The sequence below is a fragment of the Petaurus breviceps genome, unplaced genomic scaffold, assembly GCF_028583685.1.
Source record: "Petaurus breviceps papuanus isolate PSGF00001 unplaced genomic scaffold, PetGlider_PUasm1.0 90702, whole genome shotgun sequence".
Taxonomy (NCBI): domain Eukaryota; kingdom Metazoa; phylum Chordata; class Mammalia; order Diprotodontia; family Petauridae; genus Petaurus; species Petaurus breviceps.
Window position 1 is genome coordinate 5,290,108 of NW_027187317.1, and position 27,898 is coordinate 5,318,005.

General features: G+C 35.2%; 1 protein-coding gene, 1 long non-coding RNA gene and 1 other non-coding gene across 4 annotated transcripts in view; 1 reads left to right on the plus strand and 2 right to left on the minus strand.

Moving 5' to 3' along the window:
• LOC138144645 (uncharacterized) overlaps nucleotides 1–6,626 on the plus strand; it is a 157,472-nt gene extending 150,846 nt beyond the window's left edge. Inside the window, exon 3 of the long non-coding RNA XR_011163995.1 lies at nucleotides 6,502–6,626. This is a non-coding gene — a long non-coding RNA (uncharacterized lncRNA). The remainder of the gene's footprint in view (nucleotides 1–6,501) is intronic.
• SPATA17 (spermatogenesis associated 17) overlaps nucleotides 1–27,898 on the minus strand; it is a 282,415-nt gene that overhangs the window by 112,318 nt on the left and 142,199 nt on the right. For both annotated transcript variants that reach the window (XM_069066027.1, XM_069066028.1), the window contains one exon: nucleotides 17,615–17,738. In XM_069066027.1, the coding sequence (XP_068922128.1) occupies nucleotides 17,615–17,738 (124 nt within the window). The remainder of the gene's footprint in view (nucleotides 1–17,614; nucleotides 17,739–27,898) is intronic.
• LOC138144672 (U6 spliceosomal RNA) lies at nucleotides 15,315–15,426 on the minus strand. Its single transcript, XR_011164007.1, has one exon. It is a non-coding gene; the product is annotated as a U6 spliceosomal RNA (small nuclear RNA).

The following is a 27,898-nucleotide window of genomic DNA, read 5'->3' on the forward strand; positions in this document are numbered from 1 at the left end:
GGGGAAGACTAAAAGCAGAGAAGAGCTAATGGATTTAAAATTTTTAAAACAGCATCATCACATCACAGATTTGGAAGTCACCGTTTTCTTTCTTTCTTTTATCTTCCCTCCTTTCTCTTTCCTTTTCCTTTCCATTCCCTTGTTTTTCTTTCCTTTTCTCCAATTCTACTTCCTATTTCTCTTCTCTTTCACTATCACATATTATATGGATAACATAAGTCATTACTGAGTAGAATACTACTAAATGTTAAAAGTAGGTAGACGATACAGTGGGTGGAGAGGCACACCAACTGACATGACTATTAGTTATATAGAAAAACTGCCATTTAATATTCAAACTACTTGTAACAATATTCATTCCTCCAAAATGAAACCAGTACAAACCATGCTTATTTACATTCTCTTTTTTTCTCAGTGTAAATCCTTTTTGATTGCACTACCTCTGTGAATCTAGAAAAGACATTCAAATATTGAGTATACTTTCTGTTTTTTTTTCTAAAAAATTTACCTCCATTATATATGGCATGAAAACCTTGAAGGCACTGCAGAAATTTGTTGTGCAACACTAGCCCTTAATTTACAGACCTAAGAAATATTCATACTAGTACTAGAGATCTTAATGACTGAAAAAGATTGACTGTTCAAAGAGACAATCTGCTTGGAAATAACCCATTTGAATGGTTGAATTGGTGCACCATATGGATACAGCATCAATCTTTAACATAGCTATGGGATACAGCATGCCTCAGTAGCTCAGGCATTGACTAGATTAAGAATTCTGTTTGGGATAGTATTGGGAATGTAACCATTGTGGCCATGTCCTTGAGATAAATAGTGAAGGGTTAGTTCTGGGATTGGGAGCTTTCAAATGAGCCATCAGTAGCTCAGATTAAAGCAGTTTAAAAATTCTCTAGGCCCTGACATGGGGTCTAATTATAAGAGATTGAGGGGTTAAATTTGGAGGATTAAATACCTAGGAAATAAGGATTTAAAGAATATAATATGTCTAGATTTATGGAAGACTGAATCACAGCTGGGCCTGACACATTTCACATTTGACAGTTAGTTTCCACATCTATATGCATGTGTCATTTTTAAAATAAGCTATTAATAACATTCTATTTCATAGAATTATTGCATTCAATTCAAAATGTTAGTAAAGTGTTTCAAAAATGTACAAGTAGTCTAATAGACAGAACAAAAAAAGTTCTCAATCTAGAAAACTGCTCATGGCTCACATTTGTATTGGCACTGGTCATACTTAATAGAATAGCAATGACTATCATATACAACTTCCTCCTTAATAGAGCATCAAAGATGTAAGATAAAGAAAGAAGTCACTCATCAAGGACTCAGTAATCAGCAAAGCCTAGGGTTATTGTATCATCACAGATAGTTTCCACAGTGATTTATATCACTATAGGCAGATAATAGGATCATGAAATAGATCAGAGGAGAGCCACAACTCTGTCCATATCAAGTCCATACCTGTACCACAAACAGCACTGATACTTCAGCTAGACAAAGAGGCAGAGCCTTGACCTGGAATGTTTTACTCACCTGTCTACATTAGTGGAGTTGCTCCTATATCCTGGTTTTTTAATCTGGATTCATGATCTACTTATTATCCCAGTCCCAGTAATATCGAATCCCCCTGTTGCCAAATCATAAACAAACTCCTTCCCAACTCTTGTGGCCTATTCTTACATCCCTGCCCACCTCCGTCTCACCTCTCTTTATTCAAGATCTGTTCATCTTTCTCTACAGTGCCCTTTAGAATTCTCATTCTATCATTAATGAATATCCCTTCATTTTAGACTTCTTCCTTTAACATTCCTCCCAGTCATAGAGACCTGCTACTCCCATACCCCTGTATCCTTGGTCATCTACATTACTAGTTACACTTTCCCTCATAATCCCTGACATGTGGACCTGGAGGTGGAATCCAGTATTTATTGCTACTTCAAGAAATCCTTCTGTCACCATGACTCAGCAACTTTTTCTTTGTGGTTCACATTATCCAAATTTGTCACTGAATTCACCTCCTAATGGCCATTATCTCCATGAATACCCAAGACAAGCTCCCTCTCTCGATGAGTTTAATGACTGAAAAACCATTTTTTCTGTATATTCCAATGCCTACTATTCTATAGGACCTCAACATACACACTTTCTTTCTTTCAAATACCCTAACCTCCTAGTCCCTCAACCTGCTCACCTCTCATGATCTAGCCTATTCACTACCTCTGTTATGAACAATTATACCCTTGATCTTACCTAAATATCTTATACCCTTGAACTTACCTTATAAATGTTCTGCTTCCATGATCAAATACTATGATATTCATTTTTATGTTTTATCTATTATTTGATCTCTCCTTATCTTTTATCAACCTAAGCCTATTTTTCATGGTCTCCTCTCTCTCCATCCCTCTCCATCCCTCAGTTCTTTCCCAGGCCATCACCCTTGCTGCACCAACCTTGACCCTTTAAGTTAAGCAGTTCAACACAGCCTTATCTTTTACTCTCAAATTCTTTGTTCATTCGGCCTGTGGTAGATAACACACTGCCAAATCCCAACCCTAGACCAGTCCCACCAACCTACATCTGTCACTTCCACTTCACATGTTAATGAATGAAACTGGAGGTCGTACAATTGTGTCAACCAAATCCACTAAAATTTGCTTTATAATCTCAACTGGACTTTCATCATACAAAACAATATTTTTATTTGCCCCCTTATTGATTCTTTTTCTCAGTCACTAGAGTAGCTCTTCTAAACCTTGTCTTCTCTTTTTAACTCTCCCACATGACCCTTTGCTCTCCCCTTTCAGCTGATAAATTAATAATAATAACATCTAACATTTCTGTAGTACCTATTATGTGCCAGGCACTATGCTAAATACTTTATAAATATAATATTTATAAATATTATAAATATAAATTATTATAAATATTATCCTCACAACAATACCAGGATGTAGGTGCTATTACTGTTTCCATTTTACAGATGAGGAAATTGAGGTTATTACTTGTTCAGAGTCACAGAGCTAGAAAACACCTGAGGTTGGATTTGAATTCAAGTCTTTATGACTCCAGGCCGCTGCATGGGTTCTGCCCCACACTTTACCAAGGAAATCAAATTCATTTGTCATGAGTTTCCTCTTCTCTCCTTCACATATCATATTCTTGTGATATCATTCTCTTCCTCCTTTACTCCTGTCAGATGAAGAGGAAGTCCCTTTGACCAAGGTTAATTCCTCTGTATGTTCCCTTGTTCCCATCCCTTCCTATTTTCTCCAGCAGTTTGCCTCCACCATCATTTCCCCTATCTCTCTAACCTTCAATCTCTTCTTGTGTTCTGGTTCCTTCCTTGTGGCCTATTAACATGCCAAAGTTGTCCTTAATTCTTAAAGAAAAACAAACCCTAACTAGACTCTGCCATTCTTTTTGTCTTTTTCAACAAAATTCTTTGAAAAGGTACTTAAACTCATTACCCTTCATTTCTTTTCCCTTCATTCTTTACCAAAATCTTTGCAATTTGACTCTCAGTCTTAGAATTCAAGCAAACTTGCTCTGTCCAATATTATCAGCACTCTTTGAATCACCACATTTAATGGATTTTCCTCGATTTTTTTCATCCTTTTTGACATAGATGACTACTCTCTCTTTCTGAATACTCTTCTCTCTGGGTTTTCATGACACTACACTCTCTTGGTTCTCCTTTTCATGTGAGGGCAATTTTTCAGTGTCTTTGGCAACCATATACAACAGCCTGACTGCAGGTGTTCTCCAGGGTTATATCTCCATGCTGAGTGGCACATAAGACATGAAGAAAATAGAAAATATCTGAAATAGTCTCTGTGAAGAATGTTATAGAAGTCAATCAAAGAAGAGTTAGAAGATAGTCATGAAGCAATGAGGGCCCAGATGAAATGACATAACATAAATCTGTAGAGAATTCATTCAACATAGTTCCTCTAGTGTCACTCAGTATCACACAAGTAGAAGCAGAGAAGACAAATGACAGAGGATAATTCAATTGGTCAATCAATAAAAATTTATTAGGTACTACTATGTGCCAAACATTGTGTTAATTACTGGGGATACAAAAAGAAGGAAAACATAGTCCCTGTCTTGAAGGAGATCACAGTGTATTTCAAGGTTGAGGTTTGCAAAGTGATGAGAGAGCAAGAGTTCCAAGGATATCAGACAGCATAGAGTGAAACTGGTTAACTATAATGTCAAATTGGGGAGGAAAGAAAGTAAGTACATAACAGAGAAAGTATACTGGAAAAAGCATAGATTGATAAAATATTGGAGGGTATGTTGGGGACCAAGAATAAGTTTAGAAGTGGAGAGGCACTGAGAGAGAAGGAAGGATAAAAGAAAACAGAGAGGAATTTCAGAGTTCTAGATCATGGAGGTGAAATATTCATGAATAAGGGTGAATTAAGTTGCACTTTGCACAAATTGAAAATGTTGATAAACTGTTAAGGTAGAGTGTTTGAACGGACATTATATAAAATGAAGTCCCCAAGTATAAGGTCAGGTATTAGGCATGAGATGAAAACCAAACCTACTCACAGAAAATCATTCAAATCATTAAAAAAAAGTCAAATAAGATATACAGGCACTGGGGTATAGAAATCCATCTTGCCCTACTAGAAAGTTAGGGGGAAATAGGGGAGGGTATAAGAGAGAGCGGATTGGGGGAAGGGGTATTCAATAGGCTCATTTCTTGGTGTGGGGTTAGGGGAAAGACAGGAAGAAAATTTCTTGTGGAAATGAATACTGAAAACTAAAAATAAACAAATAAATAAAATAATTTTTAAGTCAAATTACAAAGTGAGAAACCATCTGGGTATTGTGGCTGAGTCCTGGACAAGGTATAAAATTATAGCTACCAAAAAAAAAAAAGCATTAAAATAATGCTTCCACATAGTCTGCCTGAGCAAAAGCACTAGGATTACTCTTGGCACAGACTTCTGTATGTTGTTGGCAATTACTCCCTAGAAATGAAATTACTGGTAGCTGACCCCAGACTAGATTAGAGAAGTATGACTCTCTCTGTACTTTTGTGATCAATACCTTATTTTGACAACTGCTATGCTAACACGGGGAATAACTTTACCTGGATTCTATTCAATTATCTGCATCCAGATGATGTATACAGTCACTGGGATCATAAGGATCATGGAGAAGTATCCTACCTGTGATATAGAGATTTTATTTTCAGTCATATTTTTGTCTACGACTTAATTTCTTCCCAAACCAAAACTTCTGAGCTTCTCTCGTTTTATAAGAAAAGAAACAGGCTTTTTTTTTTAAAAGTCTTAGGATAAACAATAACACGACTGATCATCATAAGCCAACTTTTGATCTTCATTAGAAAATGATGTGATTTGTATGAAAGCTCAAATACTTTCTATCATGTACTAAGTATTTATGGAAGAGAAGCAGGCTGACAGTGAATTTTAGAATAGTTGGTCTAAAATACAAAAAGCAATCATGGTAGAGTGGATAGAAAACTTGACTTGGAGTCAAAAAGACATATTCAAGTACTGCCTTTGATACATACTAGCAATGTGACCCTAAGCAAGTTCCTCTTAGTGCCCAAAGCAATTCTCAAAGACTGTCAGCTTCAGAATCAAGGCTAATCTGCATTTATTGGTAAAGGCTTTCCTCACTACAGGTTCCCTATACTGAAAAAAAACAAACAAACAATAATTGCATTCAAGACAAAAGCAAAATGTCTAAAATACACAATAATTTGAATAATCTTAAACAGGAATAAGAGGGAAATAAGTGCCAATATGCCATGAAATTAATAAATGGGCATAGCCTTTAATATATATTTTGTCCTAACTATTGCTTTCATTTAAAAGTTTTCTTCTTAAGTGGGTAAATATGTGAGCACTTAAGAAAGATCAAAAGCATGTTGATGTGCAACAGTATCTGCTATATATAAGCATTTCAACTTTAGAGAGCTGTTTAAATGTCTTGATTTCTTGATTTCACATCCTCAAATCATCCTCCCACATCTAGCACTTAGTGTACTGAAAGAGAGGTAATGTTAATATTTAGGATTAAGATTGCTTTGAAAGAGATATAGCCATAGATATCTTAACCATGGCTTATGGACACAAAGTACTAAAAGGAAGATGGTCCATTACAGGAGATATTACATGGAATAGGTAAAGTGTCTTTTTGTGTGTTTTAGCATTCTCTGAGTTAATTTCAATTTAATTTTTTCTAGTTATTCATTAGGAAATGTTTTTTGATGCATGGTGGCTAAAAGGTAGTAAAGAAAAGGGATAATTTTGGGGACACAGTAGAATTTTTTTAACTTCATTGTTCTATCTCCTGCAAGTGTTCTGAAAGTGAATAATAATTCCATCTGTACTATATATTAGACAGGATAATAAAAACTATAATGTTAAAGAGAGAGGAAATAAAATATAAAAGGTAATAGCTAATTCATTCTCCATTCTATTTCAGTCCTTGGCCTTTCCTGAGACTGTCACTCAAAACAAAGTATAAGGTGATTTTGTGATGTAGACTATTCAGTTGGGAGTAAATACAAATGAACAAACGTGAAGCCTTATCACAAACTGTGGATCCACAGAGCAAAAGGTAAATCCTGATTAACTGAGTCCTTGCCATGAAAAAGTAAACATTTCTGAGACAATATAAATGCCAAGTAATGTCATTTTAGTCATTGGGAAAGATAATAGCTGGCTATGCTTACCTCATAGGTATGCTGCAAGGATAAATATAGCAAAAATCATTTGAGTTTTTCATACAGATGCCATGATATAAATCCAAGTCTTGGCTTGATTACTGGCCCTGAAATTTCTTTGAGTATTTGTAGATCAGTTCTCTTAGAGATAAATAATCTAATTCCATGTTTCTTATAAGCATTGACCAGTTAAAAGGACCATGGAATAACACTGTTTCCACATCACTGCAACACTTAAAATTTTCAGTTGGGGCTACATGTTGAATTTTTACAAACCTATGATATAGCCTCTTTTAGCTCAAAATAGGGAAGAACCAACAAATGAGAAAAAATGCTCGTCTCAGATAACATAGTTATGATGGCAAGGAGAGATCAATTCTCAAGATATATGAAGGGGGAGGGAATTCCAGAGATTTGGGAAAAAAGTTATCAATTATTGTTTCTGGAAAAAAAGAAAAAAACTACCATTCTACATATCTATTTGTCTTCCTCTATAAAATCTTCATGATGATTATCAATATATACATTGAGAGTTTCCTTGAACAAAGTTTGAGTAGGGAACAGGTAGACATTCTGAACAAGTCTAGAGCAGAACACATTTATATAGTACACAACTTACTGAAAGGTATATAGAATACAAGATACTACTGTGTTCATTGTTCTTGTTTTTTACTATACAAAGGAACAAGTATTTACATAGTACCTACTATGTTCTAGGGATTGTGCTAGGTGCTTTATTATCTCATTTGATGCTTACAACAACCCTGTAAGATAGGATTATTGTTCCCATTTTACAATTGAGGAAACTGAGGCAAACAGGCTAAATGATTTGCCCAGAGTTATGCAGCTAGTAAATGTCTGAGGTTGGATTTGAACTAAGTTGTTCCTGAGCACAGGCCTAGGGTTCTATCTACTGCACAATCTAGCTGTCTCTATAAAATTAAGTGAAGTTAAAAAAATTTTTAAAAAAGGAAAGCAAAATTTTGCCTGAAAGCCTCTTATCCAATAGGGGTGTTTCATAGATAGATAGATAGATAGATAGATAGATAGATAGATAGATAGATAGATAGATAGATAGATAGATAGATAGATAGATAGATAGATAAAAGGTGGATATGTCAAAATAACATGAACATTTGAAAAATGAAAAAATAACAAAATTTTGTGACATTCTGATTGTTAGTAATGAGCCAGATATAAAACAAGGATATGGATCTTCATCAAATAAATCATGAATGATGTCCATCCTGGAGTACTAAAATAAGAGGGCTCTGAAAGCAGTGATTTTCTCCAAATGTTCCTATTTGTTGATGAACTGTTCTAATTACAGCAAACTAAATCTATACATAAAAAGGTGATAGGAATGTTTAGTGTCTAAACTCTGATATGTGATTAGAGGAATAAGCTATAAAAGTGGTTCTTCAGTATACATATTATGGATAAACATCATGGATATAATGAATTATGCCCAAAATTAATCAAGAAGATAGTAGGTTTGGTTGTATTTGAAAAATTGCTCAGTGTTCTTTAATGTATAATGCTTTTAACAAAGGATCACCTTTTAAATAACCATGCCTTCCAGGGATGCTGTGTGGTTGCAGGTTATGGAATACTATAATAAGTCTTTGAAGGGTTAAAGTTACAGGTCACCTAAAAGATAATACAGAATACATGGTAGGTTGACTAGGCTGCAACATAATAAAATAGAATTGCACAGGAGAATTGGAAGGTTTTAAAAGATGTCATCAGAGAGATGAACAACTAATTAGAAAATTAGTTGAGCACATTACATAGTCAGCCAGTCAATAAACATTTACTAAATGCCTACTGCATTTCAATGCTGGGGGTTCAAAGGAAAGCCAAAGAGAGGCCTTGCTTTCAAGGAGCTTATAGTCTAGTGAAGGAATCAATGCATGAAAAGATGCTGAAAGTCAGGGTGTGGAGGTGAGGTACCCAACATGGAAGCATGATGAATTCCAGAGGAGAGAATCTGGGTAGGACATGAAAAGATGATTGCACTGGGTGCCCCTCCTTAAAAAGAGGATCTGGAAGGAGCTGTCTGTTTCCACTTTCCACCCTCTACAACCAGACAGGAAGATAAAGGATAAATTATAGTCAGACTATCTGTTCCACAGGTATTTTATGTAAGGGTCAGCAATCTACTGTATGACTCCTAGCACATTGTGTATATCCTTTGTGGAACATGTATGGAAGAACATGAATAAAAGTTGCATAGGATGAGAAAGTATGGTTTGTTATATGGTTGTTGGAGGGAGAAGCAACATTGGTGAGATGACAGAAACATTAATATATTCAGGTAATATGAAAGAATTAAAGGATTAGGAACTGGTCTAATCTGACATTTAGCCAGATTTGGGAAGCAGAAAAATTTGCATTTAATTATGCATTCCAGCTTTTCTTGTAGCACCTTCATGATAGCCACTCTTTTCCAAAGTACTTAATACTAGCATACCTTAGGTATCAAGCACCTTAATTTCTTATTATCCTACTGATGTGTGCCCCACTCAGGAGAATCCTCTCTAGGAAATACCCCCAATACTTTGAACCTATTAATCCACTCTCTCTGTCATTTTTTTTTAGCCTCCAATGAAAGAATTAAGAGTAATGGATAGAAGGTGCACAGAAGCAAATTTCAGATCAGTAGAAGAAAAAACTTCCTACTGACTAGAACCTTGGATGATTTTTCCATCACTCAATGTCATTAAGAACTAGTTATATTCACATTAGGTTACATTAGATGGAACCTATGGTCTCTCCTCTTCCCCCCAGCTGCCAAATTGATAAATATGTACAGGATGGAGCTAAACTACTTGGTGAAGTAATTTAGACTGAATAGGTAATAGAGAAATGTTGGAAGATTTTTGAGCAGTAGGATGACATGTTGAAAGAAGTATTTTGGGAAATTTCATCTATTAATTGTATGCCCGTGTAACTGGAGAGGGGAAAAAGAGACAGAACGTAAGGTGAGAGTTAGGAAGAGCAGTTTTTTTTTATTTAAAAGTAACAGAAAGCTGTTTCAGTAAGTTTTCTTTGTATAGATTAGCTCTTAAAACATGAATATTAGAAGTAAGAAGGAAGAGATTGTCTATGAAAGACTTTTTAAAGAAAGGATTAGCCGAATTTGTTCACAGGGTATATAAAGACTAAGGAAAATGATGATGAAAAATGACTCCAAAGTTTGAGCTTAAGGAGAATGGGAAATGGCTAATACCATTAATAATGGGAAAGTTTGGAATGAGAGCAGGATTAAAACTGTGGAAGCCATGAGACATGATCTGTTGCCCACAAGAAAGAGTGTGGATGAAAAAATGCAAAGGTGAGGGATGCCACAATTTTGGTGGTGTGATGGCAAGCAAAGTAGTACTTTGCTCCTTGTTTCAGTTATTCAAGTGCCTCTGAGCCTTGTCTTTGATTGTACCAAGTCTTTGTTGGAAACAATATACATTGTGCTACCTTTAATAGACCTAAGGAAATTTGGAGACCTCCCCTGCTTTTCATAGGCCTAACATCATTACATGGAGCCCATGGTAAGAGGAACTTGCTGAAGGAGTGGAACAGGAAGGAGCAGATCAGAGAAAAGCTTGAGCACAAGCTGGGCCCAAGCAAAACTGAGAGCAAGAATGCTCCTGATTTTGGCACTCTGTCTGTTAGTCAGACAAAAGTCTTGTCTGTTGTTTTTAGACAGGAGTACTGAAAGAGGAATTTACTGCTGATCCAGAAGTTTTGGGAGAGGACTTTACTGCTGTTTATAGAAGGCCTGAAAGAGGGCTTTACTGCTGTTTACAGAAGTCTTGGGACTTTAGTGATGATTTATGTTTGATTTCTCACACAGAAGCTTTGTCTGTTGGTTTGCATTACTTTGTCAGACAGAAAGTAAATTGAGATGATAGTGCCAGCAATGTGTGTTAACACTGTTGTGGCTGTGTTAAGCTTTGTCTTCTTAGAAACAGAAACTTTGAAGAGCAGTCCCTGTAAGATGAGGTGTGAAACAGGAGTGGAGACCTGCCTATGTATGAGTTCAGGCAGGAGCTCAAAGAGCTGCCTACCCGTGAATCCAGGCAACAGTCGGGAGCATGGAAGAGTAGCTGTGGGATTTGGAAGAAAGCCTTGAGTTAAGATGAAAGGAGACTTTACTTGGGTACTCAGTAGTGACTGATGCTATTACAGTGATCTGGGGTGAATGACCTTTGTACTTTATCCGTTAAGGAAGATTGAAAGCCAACCTCCAATAAAGTTGAAAGAAGACTTTAGATGGTCACTTTATATGGATTGAGGAGATTGTGACTTTCTGAATGATGTGTTTTGTTTAAGACTGTGGCCACCTTAGTAAGAAATTATTATGTTATGGTCTTATAAATATTGTGCTTTAGTTTCTTGAGTGTTTTGCTTTAGTTTATTGTTGAATAAATAGAGAGTTCACTATACTAAGCAATTAGATCCTTAAAGTTATTCACAGCAGCAGTCCTCAGGAGAGTTGCTCATGATTGGTTTTACAGGTGATAAAAGGGAGAAGAACTAAAGGAGGAAATGCAAAAGGAGCAATTAGAGAAAGCAGAAGTAAGTTGAATGCAATGCAAATCAACATTGTGGAAACCAGGCCAGAAAAATCTTATAATTATTACAGTGTAAGGCTGCAAGTAATACCACTTAGAATCACTCTCAAGAGTTCATTTATTTAACTGTTTTTAGGGATCAGAAGGAATTCAAATGGAGTATACACTATAAGATTTGCAAGGTGTTTTTTCTACATTATCTCATTTGAAACTCACAATATCCCTGAATGGTAGGGTGGTATTATTGTCATCATTTTACAGTTTAAAAATTGAAGCAGAGAAATTAAGTGATTTAACCAGAGTTATATACTGCTAGTAAGAATAGGAAACAGGATTTGAATTCAGTTTTTCTTGCTTCCAAGTCCAACATTCCATCTACTTTAGATGACCACATTGTCAGCTAGCCATCTGCTTCTATCTGGGAAGAGAGAGTCAGTTTAAGGATTTGAATAAGTCAATGAATTTACTAAATTACATTAAATAATTAGCTTATTTTCTGTTAAGATTTGGTTTTGTGACTGTTGTTAAGCATAAAAGACTAAACAATCAATTGTAACCATGCTATCATCATAATAAAATATAATTTTCATATTTTAGAATTTTTTTCTTTACAAAAAGAAAAATAGGTAATTTAATTTAGAAAAGTAATGAGTATCTTCATTTTTAAGAACACTGAAAAATCCAAAGCAATTTTTAATTGAAATAATAAAAGTTTCATTCATATTAAGAAGATTGAAAGGTTCCATTCCTGGCAATTTAAAGACATAAAAAAAAAATTACTCTCCTAGTGCTCAGTTTCCTTATCTGTAATATGAGTGAAGGACTCTAACGGTCCTTTCCATCTTCAACATTCTGTAATCCTTTGGGAAATCTTCATTTTTCATTTAAAGAAGACACAACTCAAAACACAGTAGTAGCATGAAAATAATGTCCAAAAATTGGGTTAATATTTTCATGTTATTCACTCACTTATAAATTATATTTTAATTTGCACAGATGCAATTTACATTTAAAATCAATATGCCAAATTAATACACCTATACATAAAGGTGTTCTGCAATATAATCTGTTGTTTATATTTATATTATATGCTATCATGTCAAAATAAAGCATGATCCAAAACAAGTCATTCTTTTAAATAATAAAATAGTTATTCTAGTTTGTTCTGTGCGAGATCCTATACTTCTGAAAACACTGCACACCGTGGTTAAATTTTGGAACATATGGTTTCTCATATTAGTTCAGATAATTAATTTTCCTAAGTTTAAAGATGTTTCTCTAAATTTCTGGCACTATTTTAGAGGTAGTGGTTTTTGTTTATGTTTTTTAAATGAAGCTAACAATAAGCTTCTTTGCATATTGCTACCAGTAGATGGAGCAGACAACATAATTTATTACTCAAGAACAAGGACATGGAAATCAAAGTATAGCTTTTTAAAAACAAATAAAGGGGAATCTGAAACTGAGATATTCTCCAAACATCCCTGGGCATGTAGCATTCTTCAAAATGTCTTCAATTATTATTTATCTTGATTTTTTTTTTAATTTCTTCACAGGTCAATGAACAAATTATTTTTTAAAATATTATAACAAGAATATCACCAATGGTCATATATGTATGAGAAATTTGGCTTGATAAATTACTGAATTGACATAAATAACTGTTAAATGACCAATTTTATAATAGATACTTAAAGTTTAAAAATCTAGAATGGCATAAAGATGTGATCTACCTAGTTTCATTCAAGTGAAAAGGATTTATTTTCAGAAAACATTTACAGGGACAAAAATTCTTCATGTGCTCATTTAATAATGGAATTAAATTCAGTCATGTTTTTACAGGTAAGGAGTTGCATAACAAGCAGTCTTTTCTAAGAATGTAATTGACTAATTCTATTAAGTCTGTAGCAACAAATTAACCTTATTATTACTAGTAAATGATGATTGATTATTTATGCAAATATGTTAGTATGTTCAGTTGTCTCACTGAAATAAACATTTATGAAAAGTATTTCAATATTACTTTAACTTTTTTAATTAAGAAAGCCCTAAGGGGTTTATTAATTTACTCATTGCAATATTGGTTATTTATTTGAAGTAACTTCTTTTAATGTTAAATTGTTCACATGCATAAGGAAAAGATAATTGATACATGTAGCAAGTATAGAATTTTGGAAATATTTCATTAAAAGAGGGCTAAATTTGGAGTCAGAGGATTTGGATTTGAATCACAGAGTTTCTACTTATTGCTTGGGTGAACTTGGGCAAGTCCCTTGTGCCAGTAGTTCTATTCCCTTCTCTGTAAATAAGGGGGTTGGTTTAATTTTGAGGTCTCTTCCACTTATAAATATATCACCTGTGATCTTCTGTATATTTCATTAATACTAAAAATAGTGTGAAAATAGACGCTTAAAATCTAGTGACAGTATATATATGGCTATATAAACTCCCAATATTAGATAAGGCATTACCTATTGTAAAAATGTAGGTAACTCTGTTGTTTAAATTTGCATAGCTAAATAAACCAAAACAAAGAGATATAATTTGAGATTCAGTATTCTTATTTTAAAATTTGGCCTTCAGTCATTATTTCAACTACTTTTGAGTTTATTCACTGCGGAATAAACTCTTTTCTTATGATAGACTAGTAAATGATTAACTTTCTTTTCTTAAAAAGAGTGATTTAAAATTTGAAAATCCAGGATGGGGTATGGTAGAATATTACTTAGATAAGTATAAATGATAAATGTAAAATCTTGCAGTTGGGTAAAAACTAATTAAAAATACAAAATGTGAGAGATATGACTAGATTGTAGTTTATCTGAAAAAAAAAGATCTTCTTTTAGTGAATTGGAAGCCCAATGTGAATCAAAGCAAAATATGTAAATAAAAATACTAATGCATTCTTGTCCAACATTAAAGGAAACAGAGTATATAGAACCGCAGAGGTGACAAATCCCATCATACTTTATTCTGATCAGGAAATATCACAAATAGTGTACTCAGTTATAGACATTATATTACTAGGGAGTCATTTCTCTTGTCCTCATTCATAGAGACTTATAATATGTACTACTGCAATAGGCTAATTTCTAAACCCATTTTAGATGGGTTCTCTCTCTCTCCAATTCATTCTCCATATTAGTGCCAAAATTATTTTCCTAAAACAAGGATCTGGTCATATCACACTATTACAAAAAAGAAAGAAAGAAAGAAAAGAAAATTGTGGCTCCCTATTGCCTCTAGGAAAAAGTAAAAAAAAAAAAACTTCACTCTAACATTTAAAATCTTCCCTAATCTGGCTCCCACCTACTATTCCTCCTGTCTTGTTTCATATTACTTCCATTTCCACACTCTATTCAAGTCAAATCATCCTGTTAGCTCTTTCCTTTCCACAACATTGCACCTCCCACTGACGTTCATGTCTTTCTTCCTGTAGCTACCTCATGTCTGGAATGTATTCTCTCCTCACTTTTTAGAATCCCTAGCTCCCTTCCAAATATAATTCAGGACCCACCTTCTCCCACAAAAATCTTTCATGGTGCCCTCAGTTTTTAATTCTACCTGTCTCTTGAAATGAGTTTGTATTACCTACCCATGGTATGTTGAATTCCCCCAGCAGAATGTATGCTACTTGAGAAAAGAGGCTGTTCAGTATTTGTCTTTGCCTCCCCAGCACCCAGCCCATCCTGTGGACATAGAAGGCATTGAATGTTTGCTAAATTTAATCTAATAATTTTGTGTCAAGCATTTCTTATGTGTTTGATATGCCAGGCACTGTACTGAGCACTGGGGATACAAAGAAAGGCAGAAACAGTAGCCTCTGACGTCAAGAAGCCCATATTTTAAAGAAGGAAATAACATGTAAGCAACTATGCACACAGAAAATATATAGGAGATAAACTAGAAGTAATCTCAGAGGGAAGACACTGCTGTTGGGTTGGGTTGGAGGGGAAATGAAGGAAGATCAGGAATTGTGGGAGGCAGGAAATGAGCTGAAAAATATGGAATCCCTCAAGAATTTACATGTTATACTTGGGCAGAGGTCATGCTGATCTTCACCATGTTGTTCCATTTTTAGAATACTTGTAGCTAAAGATTGATGAACATGACAAAGGACCCTAAGATCATGCTATATGAGGGTAGTTGGAGGAACTGAGGAAATTTTATCCGAAAAAAGAAAATATTTAGGGGGAACACGATAGTTTTCTTTAATGATACTGAAGGGCTATCATGTAAAAGAGGCATTAGTTTGATTCTGCTAGACCCTAAAGAAGCAGATTTGGGCTCCATGGGAGAAAAAAATATCTTCTAAGAGCTATCTCAAAATGAAAATGCTGTCTCAGGAGAGAGTAATTCTGCCCTATCAGTTAACAAAGTCTGGATGATGATAAAGGATGAGGACACTAGAGGGGCTGTGGAAAGACAGGCATACTAAAGTACTATTGGTGGAATTATGACTCAGTACAACTGTTAGGGGATGCAATTTAGAATTGTGGTCATAAAGCAGTGAAAACATCCATAACTTTTGACCCAGAGATTCCACTGCTAGGGGAATATATACCCAAAGAGTATGCTAGGTATATATACCCAAAGAGGTCACTGACAAATATACCAAAATATTAATAGCAACAATATTTGTGGTAGTAAAGAATTGGAAACAAAACAGATACCCATCAATCAGAGAATGGATAAAACAAATTGCATTACATCAACAGGATGGAATATTACTGTGCCATAAAAAAATGATGACAGTGATCAATACAGAGAAACATGGAAAGACTTGAACGAACTGATGCAAAGTGAAATAGAGTAAGAACCCAATGACCAAAATAACTACAACGATGTAAATGGAAAGAAAAATAACCATAAAACAATCTAAAATTAGTGTTGTAAAATGATACACAACAAGCTTTGTACATTCTAAAGAAGAGACATGAGCCCTGGAGAGATGGGGGGAAAGGAGGTCCCATGGGGGAGGAACACCACATAAAATGTTAGTTTTCCCCTCAATGTATTGATTATTTTAGCTCTATGTTTTATTTTCTTTTCTAAAATTTGCCATAGGGATAGTATGGGAAGGATGCAGAAGGAAATGTGATACAAAAACAAATGACATCAAATGATAACTTTTTCAAAAAAAGAGGGCTAGATGAACAGCTCCAAGTTATATTGTAATTCGATTCTTGTTCATATATAGAATGGACTTAGATTGTCTCTCAGGTCCCTTCCAACCCCAATATTATTTGATTCTATTCTGAAATCTTTAAGATACCTTAGAAGCTCTAACATTCTACTGATCAATAATACATGAATTCTTATCTTCCTTTTAAATGTTCAATTCATTAAAATACATTATACCTTGAAAATTCTTAGTTATTAAAAATCACATTCTTTAAGCTTTTTATGTAAAATATTAAGAGAAAATATGGTATGGTAGATAGAGTGCTGGCCCTGGATACCAGAATACCTGGGTTCACATCCTGCTTTGAACACATACTAGCTGTATGGCAGCTGCATGAACACTGGCAACATTTTTAACCCCTTAGTTCCCCAAACAACTCTGTTCAGACTATGTATTACAGATGAGTTGAAGATCTACAGTACATCAGTGGGGGAAAGTTTTCACACTAGGAGTTCCCAACACAAGTAAAATCACAGGATTTGGTCCATCCATACCACTTATAAAACAACATTCTCTTTTTACCAACAAAACTAAAACTATGCAACATCAACATTTTCCTGAATGCAAAGGTAATTCCTAAATATGCAAAATCTGAGAGTCAAATTCCTCTGTGAAAACAGAGGAAAAACCTGGCTGAAGTACACAGATCCAGGAAAAGCTTTACTTGAAAACCTTCCTTAAAACCTATTTGGAAACAGGGAAAAGATAGAGACTCAAGCTCTGCTTTAGCTCAATTAAAAAGAGAGAAAAAGAAACCGCCTTCAGCTTAAGCACTTGTTAGTTCTAGATAAGTGCAACAACACAACAATAAACCAGTCAAAATGAGTTTTGAAAGTGATGTGATGCCCTTTTGTGTTGTGTTATCACAGTGGCAGATCAAACTGCTGACTTGGACGCTTTCTGCCAGCGCCTGGCTCCTGCCTTTCCGAAGCTGCTGTCACAGAATAGTCATGGTGCCTGCTCTTGCCTAGAGAAAAGCCTGAAATTGAACTCGAAGCAGTGTATTTGTGATATCTTTCCAACAAGTCATGTCCCATTCAGCCTGCTAGTTTATCTCTGTCAGACTCGAGGCTCCAGTGGCTTGTGAGAGCTGCCAGGGACAGGTATACCAACCTGATTTGTGCTGAGAAGGTAATGGGTCTTTCGGGCTTGGTACTGCTTTCTCTTCTCTTCCTTCTCGAGGTCAGCCTTCTTCTTTTCTCGACCCTTCATCTCTGCAAACTCCTCCAGTGCTTCCCTGCATCAAAATGATTCTCTGTTATTTATAATCAGTCAAGTACTTTTGAGGACCCATTATGTGTAGAAGTAAGAACACATTTGTATTGTGCCTAATAGTTTTTAAAGTGCCTGCAACTGGCAATTTACTCAATAAAGTTAGGAAGTAGACATTTTGAATATAAAGAAAATTATGAAAATAGACCTTGCCTGAGATGATTAAATGACTTAGTGATTTTCACAGTTCTAAAACAGATAGTTAAGCTACTAAAAATGTGAAGCCTTGATTTTATACTTAGACACCTCAAATCATCATTTCCACATGCAATGACAATTTCAAAATGGTGCATCTGTGTTTTATACACATAATTTATTACAATTTAATGTCTATTAGCATTTATAATAATATCAATAAGAAACAGACATTGTACATTAGCTAGCATACAAAAGATTGACACTTGGTTCAGTGATGTGTATAGACAGAATAAGTGTTAAACTAGATGAAGCATTTCAAGCCTTTATCATATGTTCAATAAAATTAAAATAATGAAAACATTTTACATATGTCTCTCTGACAAGTGTATGTTCATGTATTCATAGATCAAGTATGGATCAATAAACATGATGAGATTGGTATTTTGACATAATTCTAGGTGTTTTGAGTTATCTAGAATTGTGAGCTCCAGGAAGATAAGGCCAGTGTTTTTTCTCCAGTAAACATCTAAATGTTCTCTGTCCCTAGTTGGTCTTCAATAAATATTTGTTGAAGTTTAAGTAGCATACCTAAATCAAACTTGCTAAATAAAAAATGGTTTGGAGAATTACTTACTACTTTTCTTAGGTCATAGAATCTTTTCAGGATTTCTTTTAGAATATACTTTTAAAGGTAAACACACAAACACATACACACAACAGTAAATGAGCATATTTTAAGTAAATCATCCATGCTTTTGCCTCAAAGGTAGTAGAGGAAAAGAGAATGAAAGGTGGGAAAAAAAATTCATGTAAGAAAAAGACATATACATCTATTTCAATCTGTAGAATTTTTTTTACAGTTTACCGTTAAAGGGTACTAATACAATATTTCATACAAGGTTACTTATGAAACATACTGACGTTTAAAAATCACCATGCTATGCTTTTGCAGCAGTGTAATTTTTTTTCAACATAAGATTAAATTGCAAAATAAATGAATTACTTGGAGTGGCATGGCCCCCATTTTGCCACCCTTCTCTTGAAAATTGCTTATTAATATGAAAAAAGGAGTTGGAAAATAGCCTGTTTTACTTTATGCATAGTGTTTTGGGGGCTCCAAGCCTGAAGAACTGGACTAGCTGCACATTTAGATTGTGTTGGCAAGCTGGTACAATGACCTTTCTGACCTGCATCTCAAGGCTATTATTAATCGCTAAGTAACCTGGTAAAGCCAAACAAATTTGTTTCCATTGAAAGGATCTCTATCTGTGTCTGAGAATTTGTGCTGTACCAAACAAACCTCATTAACTGTGTCCATTTTTGACAAAGAACTAGGAGTTGGAAGGACTGGTGACCTTTGTTTGTCCTTACAGTAAGATATCAGGGCAGTTACATGTGAGCAAATGAGCATTTTTAAAAGAAAAAAAATCACCGTCTTTTGTTGCACAAAAATAATATACAATATATATTTTAATTTTTGTAAAATATTTTAAATGATTCTTTTTCTTCTCATCATTATACCCATCTTTCAATTTTATGATCACTGAAAATAAAAAAAAATACATTAAAAATTTAGTTTCCAACAGTACACTTTTTACTGCTATCTAGCAATGAGAGAATTTTTTGTTACTTCAAAGATAAATATCATTTTAAATTCACAATGAAATATGTGAATTAAAAATATATTTTTGCTTATGCAAGTTATTGTGATCTCAGTTTGTAATATCATAGCATTATAGATTTGTAGTTAGAAGAGTCTTTAGACATGGTCAGGTCAGTTCCCTCATTTTACAATTGAGGTAACTGAGGCCCAGAAAAATTTAGTTATTTGTCCAAATCACAGTCCTTTGACTTTGAAGCAAATGTGATGAGATTTTAAATTCTTGAAAGGTTCTCTGTAAATATCAAATTTTTATAAGTCTGCATATAATTATGGATGAACCAAGGACTTAAATTCTAAACCATTAAATAAATGGAAGCCAAGATAACCAGAGAATTCAGAAGGTGAGGAAGTTACAGAAAGTAGAATACATCTAGGGTTTAGTAATATATGAAATGAATATGGGTAATGTGTCACACAGTACAAAAAATGGGATCAGTGCTTTATGATCATAAAATTCAAGAAATATAATATGACATAATACAGTACAATACAGTTCAGCTATCTAGAAATAATTTGGTTAGAAAATAGAGGCAGGAAAGCAAAGAAATTTAAATACACTCACATATCAGTCAATAAGTGCTGGTTGAGGCCTTACTACATTCAAGGTCACATCCTATGACCTTTGAGGGACACAAAGAAGAATGAGATAGAATCTCATTGCTCATGGCACTTATGTGATTTAGAGGCAGCTAGGTGGTATAATGTATAGTATGCTAGTCCTGGAATTAAGGAGAATTGAATTCAAATCTAGCCTCAGATGCTTATATACGTGACTTAGACAAGGCTTTTAACCACTGTCTGCCTCAGTTCCTGCATCTGTAAAATGGGGATAATAACAGCACTCACCTCCTAGGGCTGTTGTGAGGATCAAATGAAATGATATCTGTAAAGCACTTCAAAAACCTTAAAGCATTATAAAATTGCTTAAGTATTATAATTTCAATAGGGGAGGCTATAAGTATAACACAAGGCAGAATGTAAACTTCTTGAGGGCAGGGACTATTTTCCCTTCTATCTTTGTACAGGAGGTGGGGGAATCTATCACAGGGCTTTGGGCATAGTAGGTATTAGGCATTTAATACATTATTGTTGGATGAAATGCTTGTTGCAGAATGTAATCATTCACTGATTGTGACATAAACGACATAGTGTGGCAGGAATTCTGGGAAGGAGGGATTAGGGATAGCATTCAGTAAAGAAGTAACATTTGACCAGGGGACTGTCACTTAGATCATGTTATCATCATAATGATTAAGTGCTTTATGACATGACTATTGAATTATACCATAAAGGAAAATTTCTTTTTGTGGGGTACTCATGCAAATCAGGAATTAATGCTAAAAGCAATAAGCCTTTTATAAGGGCAATATTTCACCTCACACAAGGGGGGCTGGTAAATTGGGGTTAGGGGAATGAGAGGGGAGGCAAGGTAAGGAAGGGGGATATGGGAGGAAAGATACACTAGAATTATCATTGCCACCTGAAAGACAAGGATTCAGTCAGATCCCTAGAGGGGAAATGTACTTAGGGTTCAGGCCTTGGGTACGGTGATTTCCAGGTCCTGAAGAGGAAGATCTATGATTGAAGCAAGACGTATCCTAATGTCCCCACCCCCAATTTAGTTAAAATTTTCAGTCACTCTTCTAGTTGTTAAATTAGAGAAAACAGGGATGTCCTCTGCAAGAAGGTGTTGTAGTGGTGTAGAGGAGGGAGGACCAAGTGTTTCAGAGGGAGGGTGAGTCCTTATTAAGGAGTTTCTAACTGGCTTCCCCTTGTAATATCACAGGTAGGGGGTACCAATAGGCAAGGATGAATGGCATTTCCATCATGGAAGTTTCCTTCCAAGGCATGTTAGTTTCCATAAAAGAAGATTCCAAATATTGCTGGGAATTCCAAAGAAAGGGAAGACCAGGAATTTTAGGTGAGAGAAGGGACCATTTCCAGAGTATAGAAAGGGGAAATGGGGGAGAGGGAAGAGAGAATTTTTCTAGTTTTACCAAAATTTGATGTTGGGACCTTGTTGTTAAACTACCATGCAACTATGACCTTGGACAAGTCCAAACCCCTCTGGGGCACAGTTTCCTCATACATAAAATAATCATGTGGGTGGGATGATCCAGAGCTCTTAACTTTCTTTGTATTATGGACCTCTTTAACAGTCTGGTAAAATCTAGGGATTCTTTCTCAGACTAATACTTTAAATGCATAAAATAAAATGCCTAGGGCTATAATGGAGAACAATTACAATGAAATATGGTTATCTGTATTTTCTAAACATTTTCTAAAGGTCATGGACCCTAGATTAAGAACCTCTGATTGACCAGATAACTTTTAAGATCCTTTCCAGGTCTAAAACTGAATGATTTCAGAATTTTTATAGTATAGGTGGTACCAGCTGAAACTGACTAGTGAATCAGACGAGTCAAATGGTTTTGTAAAATGAGAAAGCATTTTTCCTGGAAGTTTGGGGAAAATTTTCAAAGGATGATTTGAGTTCTATAGTTTTGAGTTATACTCAAATACACTTTTATTGAAAAAAAAAATTTAATTGCATATTTTCTTACATTCACCTTTGCTTTCTCATGACACAAAGATTTTCTTTTCTTTCTGCTTTATAATGATACATGCCATCTATCAGAAAAGTGAGAAAAGATTATTTTCCTTCTAGTATCCTCAATTCAAAATTAATTTTCTTCCAGAAACAAATACTGCTAACAAAAAAGGGAAAAAATTACCCAATTTCATAATTATACTTTGGGGGTCATCTTTATTCTACTAACTATAAATATTGATGACATCATTCTATTATTTATCCAATATCAAGTATTCACTATTAAATTAATAAAATCTCCACTCAAGTAATTCCATTGCTAATTTTAGTTAGCTTTTTTTTCACCCCTAAATCCTTCAAAAATAGATATAGCTTCCAAAAAATCTGTAAGGTTTTAATTTCTAGCATCTCTTTCTTTAAGAAAAAATTTCTGAAAGTGAACTCTAATACTGATGATAATATGCTATATACATATGATAGAATACTCTGACCATTTGGTCCTAATTATCTATTGGATCTGTTGTTCAGTCATTTCAGTTATGTTCAACTCTTTGTGACTTCATTTATGTTTTCTTTGCAAAGATACTGGAGTAGTTTGCCATTCATGTCTTCAGTTAATTTTAAAGATGAGGAATCTGAGAAAAACAGGTTTAAATGACTTGTCCAGGGTTACATATCTGGTGTCTGAGTCTGGATTTGAACTCAGGTCTTCCTGACTCCAAGCCTGGTGTTCTATCCACTGTACCACCTAGTTGTCCCATTGATTGGATCTATTAACACTCATTGTTTTATAAGACAAGATTTATTATAGAAGTAAAGAAGAAGTACCAAAATAAAAAAAGAACAAGAAGTTCTCATGTTATCGTTGTGGGGAAGAGATACATTAATGCACTATTGGTGGAACTCTGAATTAGTACAAACCAGAGGGAAGCAATTTTAGTCAGTGGGAAAGACTGGTTACATAGAATGCAAAATGGTGAAAACCCACTATGACAAAAATTACTAGGAAAACTAGAAAGGAGTCTGGGTATAAGCAAATATTTCACATTGGATGTAACAAAATAAACTCCAAATAACTGAGTACATGACTTAGTCACAAATAAAAAAAAACAACCTTTCAGATCTAAAATGGGGAAAGAGTTTATGACTAAATAATACAATAACACAAAATGTAAAATGAACAATTTTTGTTATGTAAAATTGTGGTACATAAAAAGTTTTTGCACAAACAAATGTAATGCAGTTAAAATAGAGGGGAGACAGGTTATGGGCCAAAATCTTTGCAGTATATTTATTTCTTTATTAAAAGTCTCATACCTGAGAATTGAAATGAAGAATTGATTCAAGTTTTTAAGATTCAAGTTTCCAAAGGAAGAATTCTAAACTATCAATAACGATATGAAAAAAAGTTTTTCATATCATTAATAATTAGAGAAATAAAAATTTAAAAACTCTGAGGTTCACCTTCACAACCATCAGATTGGCAAGGATGACAAAAGAAGAAAATGATAAATGTTGGAGGAGCTAGGGGAAAATAGGTACACTAATTCATTGCTAGTGGAGATGTGAATTGGTCTAGCCTTTCTGGAAAGCAGTTTGGAACCAGGACAAAATACAATTAAACTTCTTATGTTCCTTGACTCAACTACACTACTAGACATACACACCCTAAGATATAAAGGAAAGGAAAAGGATCCATATGTAAAAAAATATTTATAACAGCTCTTTTCATCCAGAAGAAAACTGGAACCTAAGAATGTTATACATTTACTGGGGAATGGCTACACAAATTGTGGCATATTAATATAATGGAATTGCCACAAGAAATGAAATGGACAGTTTCAGAGGAAACCAGAAAAACCTCCTTGATATGAGATAGAGTTTAAGTGACCAGAATTAGAACAGTTTTTATAATGATGACAACATTAGAGAGAGAGGGAGGAAAAAAAAACCCTTTAAATTTAGAACTCTGATTAATGCAGTGGTAAATCATGAATCCAAAGACGTAAAGATGAACCATACCATATACCTCCTTCCAGAGAGGTCATGGATTTAAAATCTGGAATGAGATATGTATATTTAGACATGGCCAATCTGGGAATTTGCTTTCTTGGACTACAAGTATTTGTTGTTATCATTGTTATTGTCAACATCACCATCACCACCATCATCAATCATCATCATCATCACACTGGGGTCAATATGTGAAAGAAATAAATTCTTGCAAATTTTTAAAAAGGAATTTCCCTAGGGAAATTCTGGGTTTTGTCAATAGTCAAAGAGTAAAAAATGTATGACCCTATTCTTTGGGGTCATCCTCTCTACCTAAAGATAAACCCAGTCTATACAAATCCAGAGTCGAATTCCTTTGTGGAAAGAGCCCCCTGGACCATGAGTTGAATGTTAAATGTGTAAGAAAACTTCCTTTGGAATAAATATAAAAGAAACATAGATTTTTTAAAAATATATATTGATCATTTAACTAGGAGTGAGCGGACATCTTAGGGGTTCATGGGTTGTGACAGGTTACTCTTTAAACGATCATGAATTTCCTCCATTTTTGAGAGGGCTATCTATTTTTGTAACTCACCTGAGTTTGTTCTTAAAAACAAAAGAAAACAAAACAAAACTCGCATGCTTTTTCTAGTGTGGGCTGAGTTTGGACATCCATTTGAATTTTCTTATGTATTCCATAGATTCATTTTTGAAATTTGTAGATTACCCAATCAGCCTCTACAGGAATCCTTTGGAAGAATTTTTACCTAAGAAATTTTGTTCACCTGAAAATGGGAGGGTATGTTCCAGGTCATTCAGGTCCTGAGTCCTTGTTGTGAATGCCCCATACACCTTGAGTTAATTTGAGACTAGATTTTTCTGTCTAGGGGCGGGTGGGAGGGCTTTCTTTTCTTTTCTTTGTCCAATGGAAAAACTATTTTTAGTTCTTATAGAAACTGGCAATATTTTGTATTCTCCTTAAATTTGTATAACTATGTTTTAGGATCTGAGTATAATCACAAAGCTGACTATTTGTGATAGGTTTCAGTCCTCACAAAACAATGACAATTTGGGAACCAAGGATAGTCTGCATGGACTTTCTTAGAATATTTTAATGGGGGTGGCCAAGTAGCACAGTGAGTAAGAGCACCAGCCCCAGAGTCGGGGTGACCTGGGATGGAATCCGGGCTCAGATACTTATCACCACACCCAGAAATAACTGGCCATGTAACGTTGAGCAAGTTACTTAACCCCAACTGCTTAAAAAAAAGAATATTTTAATGGAAGGCACTGGGAAAGATAATTCAAAAAGAACAATGCTTGGGCTTCTGTACATCTCTGGAGAGCTATCCAGGATGGGAAAATTAATCAATATGTTCCATAGCACTCCAGTTTGCTTTGCTGGTATAGCAAATATTTAACTGGGATTATGTGGGGAGAATGTCACAGGAGTGAGCAGAACTGATCAATCTGATGTCTTCTCCCAATCAACAAAATGATATTAAAGTGGATGTACTTTTGTCAGAAGGGGCCACATCTCATGATGTCAGAATGCATTCTGGTCCCTTATTGAAAAACATGTGCCCTACCTCCTTGATGATAACTCCTGAGATTGGTCCCTAGTGATTGGATTTCATTCCTGATGCCTGGTAGACTATGGCCCAGAAGAACAGTTTATTGTTAGAGGAAGTTCTCATTCAATTCCTTCATAACAAGGATTGGCAAACTATAACCCCTATTCTAACTATGACCAGCACACCAAACTGAGCCTACCACATGTTTTTGTACAGCCCATTTGCTAAGAATGGAATAAAAAGGGTGGCTAAGTGGCGCAGTGAATAGAGCACTGGCCCTGGAGTCAGGAGGACCTGAGTTCAAATTTGGCCTCAGACACTTAACACAAAAACTAGCAGTGTGACCTTGGGCAAGTCACTTAACCCCAATTACCCTCCAAAAAGCAAAAAAAAAAAAAAGAATGGAATAAAAAATAATCCTACCATTTTTAGCCCATGGGCCATACAAAAACAGGAGCTGGCCAAATTTGACTCACAGGCTATAATCTGAAGGCTGTAATTTGCCAATCTCTGATCTATAAGAATGAACACTTTAGGGGAAGCTAGGTGGCACAGGCCCTGGAGTGAGGAGGACCTGAGTTCAAATCCAGCTTCAGACACTTGACACACTTGCTAGCTGTGTGGCCTTGGGCAAGTCCCTTAACCCCAATTGCCCTGCCTCACCCCACTCCCCCAAAGGACCAAAAAAAAAATTATGAATACTTTACTTCTGCTTTTACCCTTGCCCTTGATTTCCAAACTGGAATAAAGCAAGAAGGGAGAAAAGGGAATCTCTACCCCCATCCAATAGCAACAGCAATAAGAGCAGGAGTACGTGACAGTGGAACACTGGTGCTTACTCAGGCAAACCTGTAACTGGAGTCCCTAGACCTCTTAGTTCTGGTTGCCTTCTTCTGTCTTTAGGTTTATTTTTTATTTTTTCCTCTTTTGGAGGAATGGATAATGAGTAGTGATTTGGGGATATAAGTGTTTCAAGAATAAGGGATTACGGGGCGGCCAGGTAGCACAGCAAGTAAGAGCACCGGCTCCAGTGTTGGGACGACCTGGAGATCGAATCCCGGGCTCAGACACTCAGCACCACACCCAGAAATAACTGGCCACGTAACCTTGAGCAAGTTACTTAACCCTGATTGCTTAATAAAAAAAAAAAGAATAAGGGGTTACTTTGTAAATAGTGACTTTTAGATGGGGGTACCAGCTACAGAGAGGGAGATCTCCTTAACAGCATGCTTCTTAAAGAGGAAGAGACTCACCAACAGGAAGACTGTCCTCAAAGCCTTGTCAAAGTTGAGATCTGAACCTTGCTTATCCTTAATGTTAATTGTTGGCACTTGCTTAGACAGCACAGGTCTGGAATGGGAAATATCTTTTCAGCCATTCCTCAAAATATCTTTACCTCCAGTGACAGCATAATAAATGTAATGGGTTATGTGAGTGCATCTTGTTTCCTATATTTTTTCATGTGCCTTTTTGAGTTCTTTTGGTGGTACATGATTAAAATGCTGCTCTGTAATCTGGAAGACCTGAGTTTAAATCTTTCCTCATACACTAGCTGACCCTGAGCAATTCATTTAAGCTCTATCCAATTCAGATTCCTTACTTGGCAAGTGATGGTAATAATAGCATCTCCCTCCCCGGGTCATTATGAAGATAAATAAAAATATTATTTTTTAACAGTTTTGCAAAACTTAAAGCACTCTCTAAATGCTATAGGGGTTTTATGGTGGAGGAAATAAAAGTGTCCTATACCTGATACTCTGAATACACTGAATAACTTCATGGAAAGAGACTACATTACCTGTACATATCTGTGTTTTGTTTTAGAGATTTTCCTGATAAAATTCATTAATGAGTCAAAAAGAACTTGAAAACTTTCCCAGCATTAATCCCAGTCTGAACGAGCAAGTTCATTTTAAGGGGGTAGGGGCTGTGCCATGGGGTGCCTCTTTAACTCCTTCTCATCTAAAATCTAAAAGAACTTCACAAATGAAATTTTCATAAACATGAAGAGATTAAAGTTAAATGATGAATTACTACAATACCCAAGAACCTGAAATGGAGTTGCTGATGCTTTAGCTGAGTGGTCTGACCATTAGAATCTATTCTCTGGGGCCTCAAAAAAGTTCCTTTTAACTGAGGGAAGAATTGAATTGCACCATCAGATGGTCACTGGATTAACTTTTTACTCTCAGGAAAATCTGGCT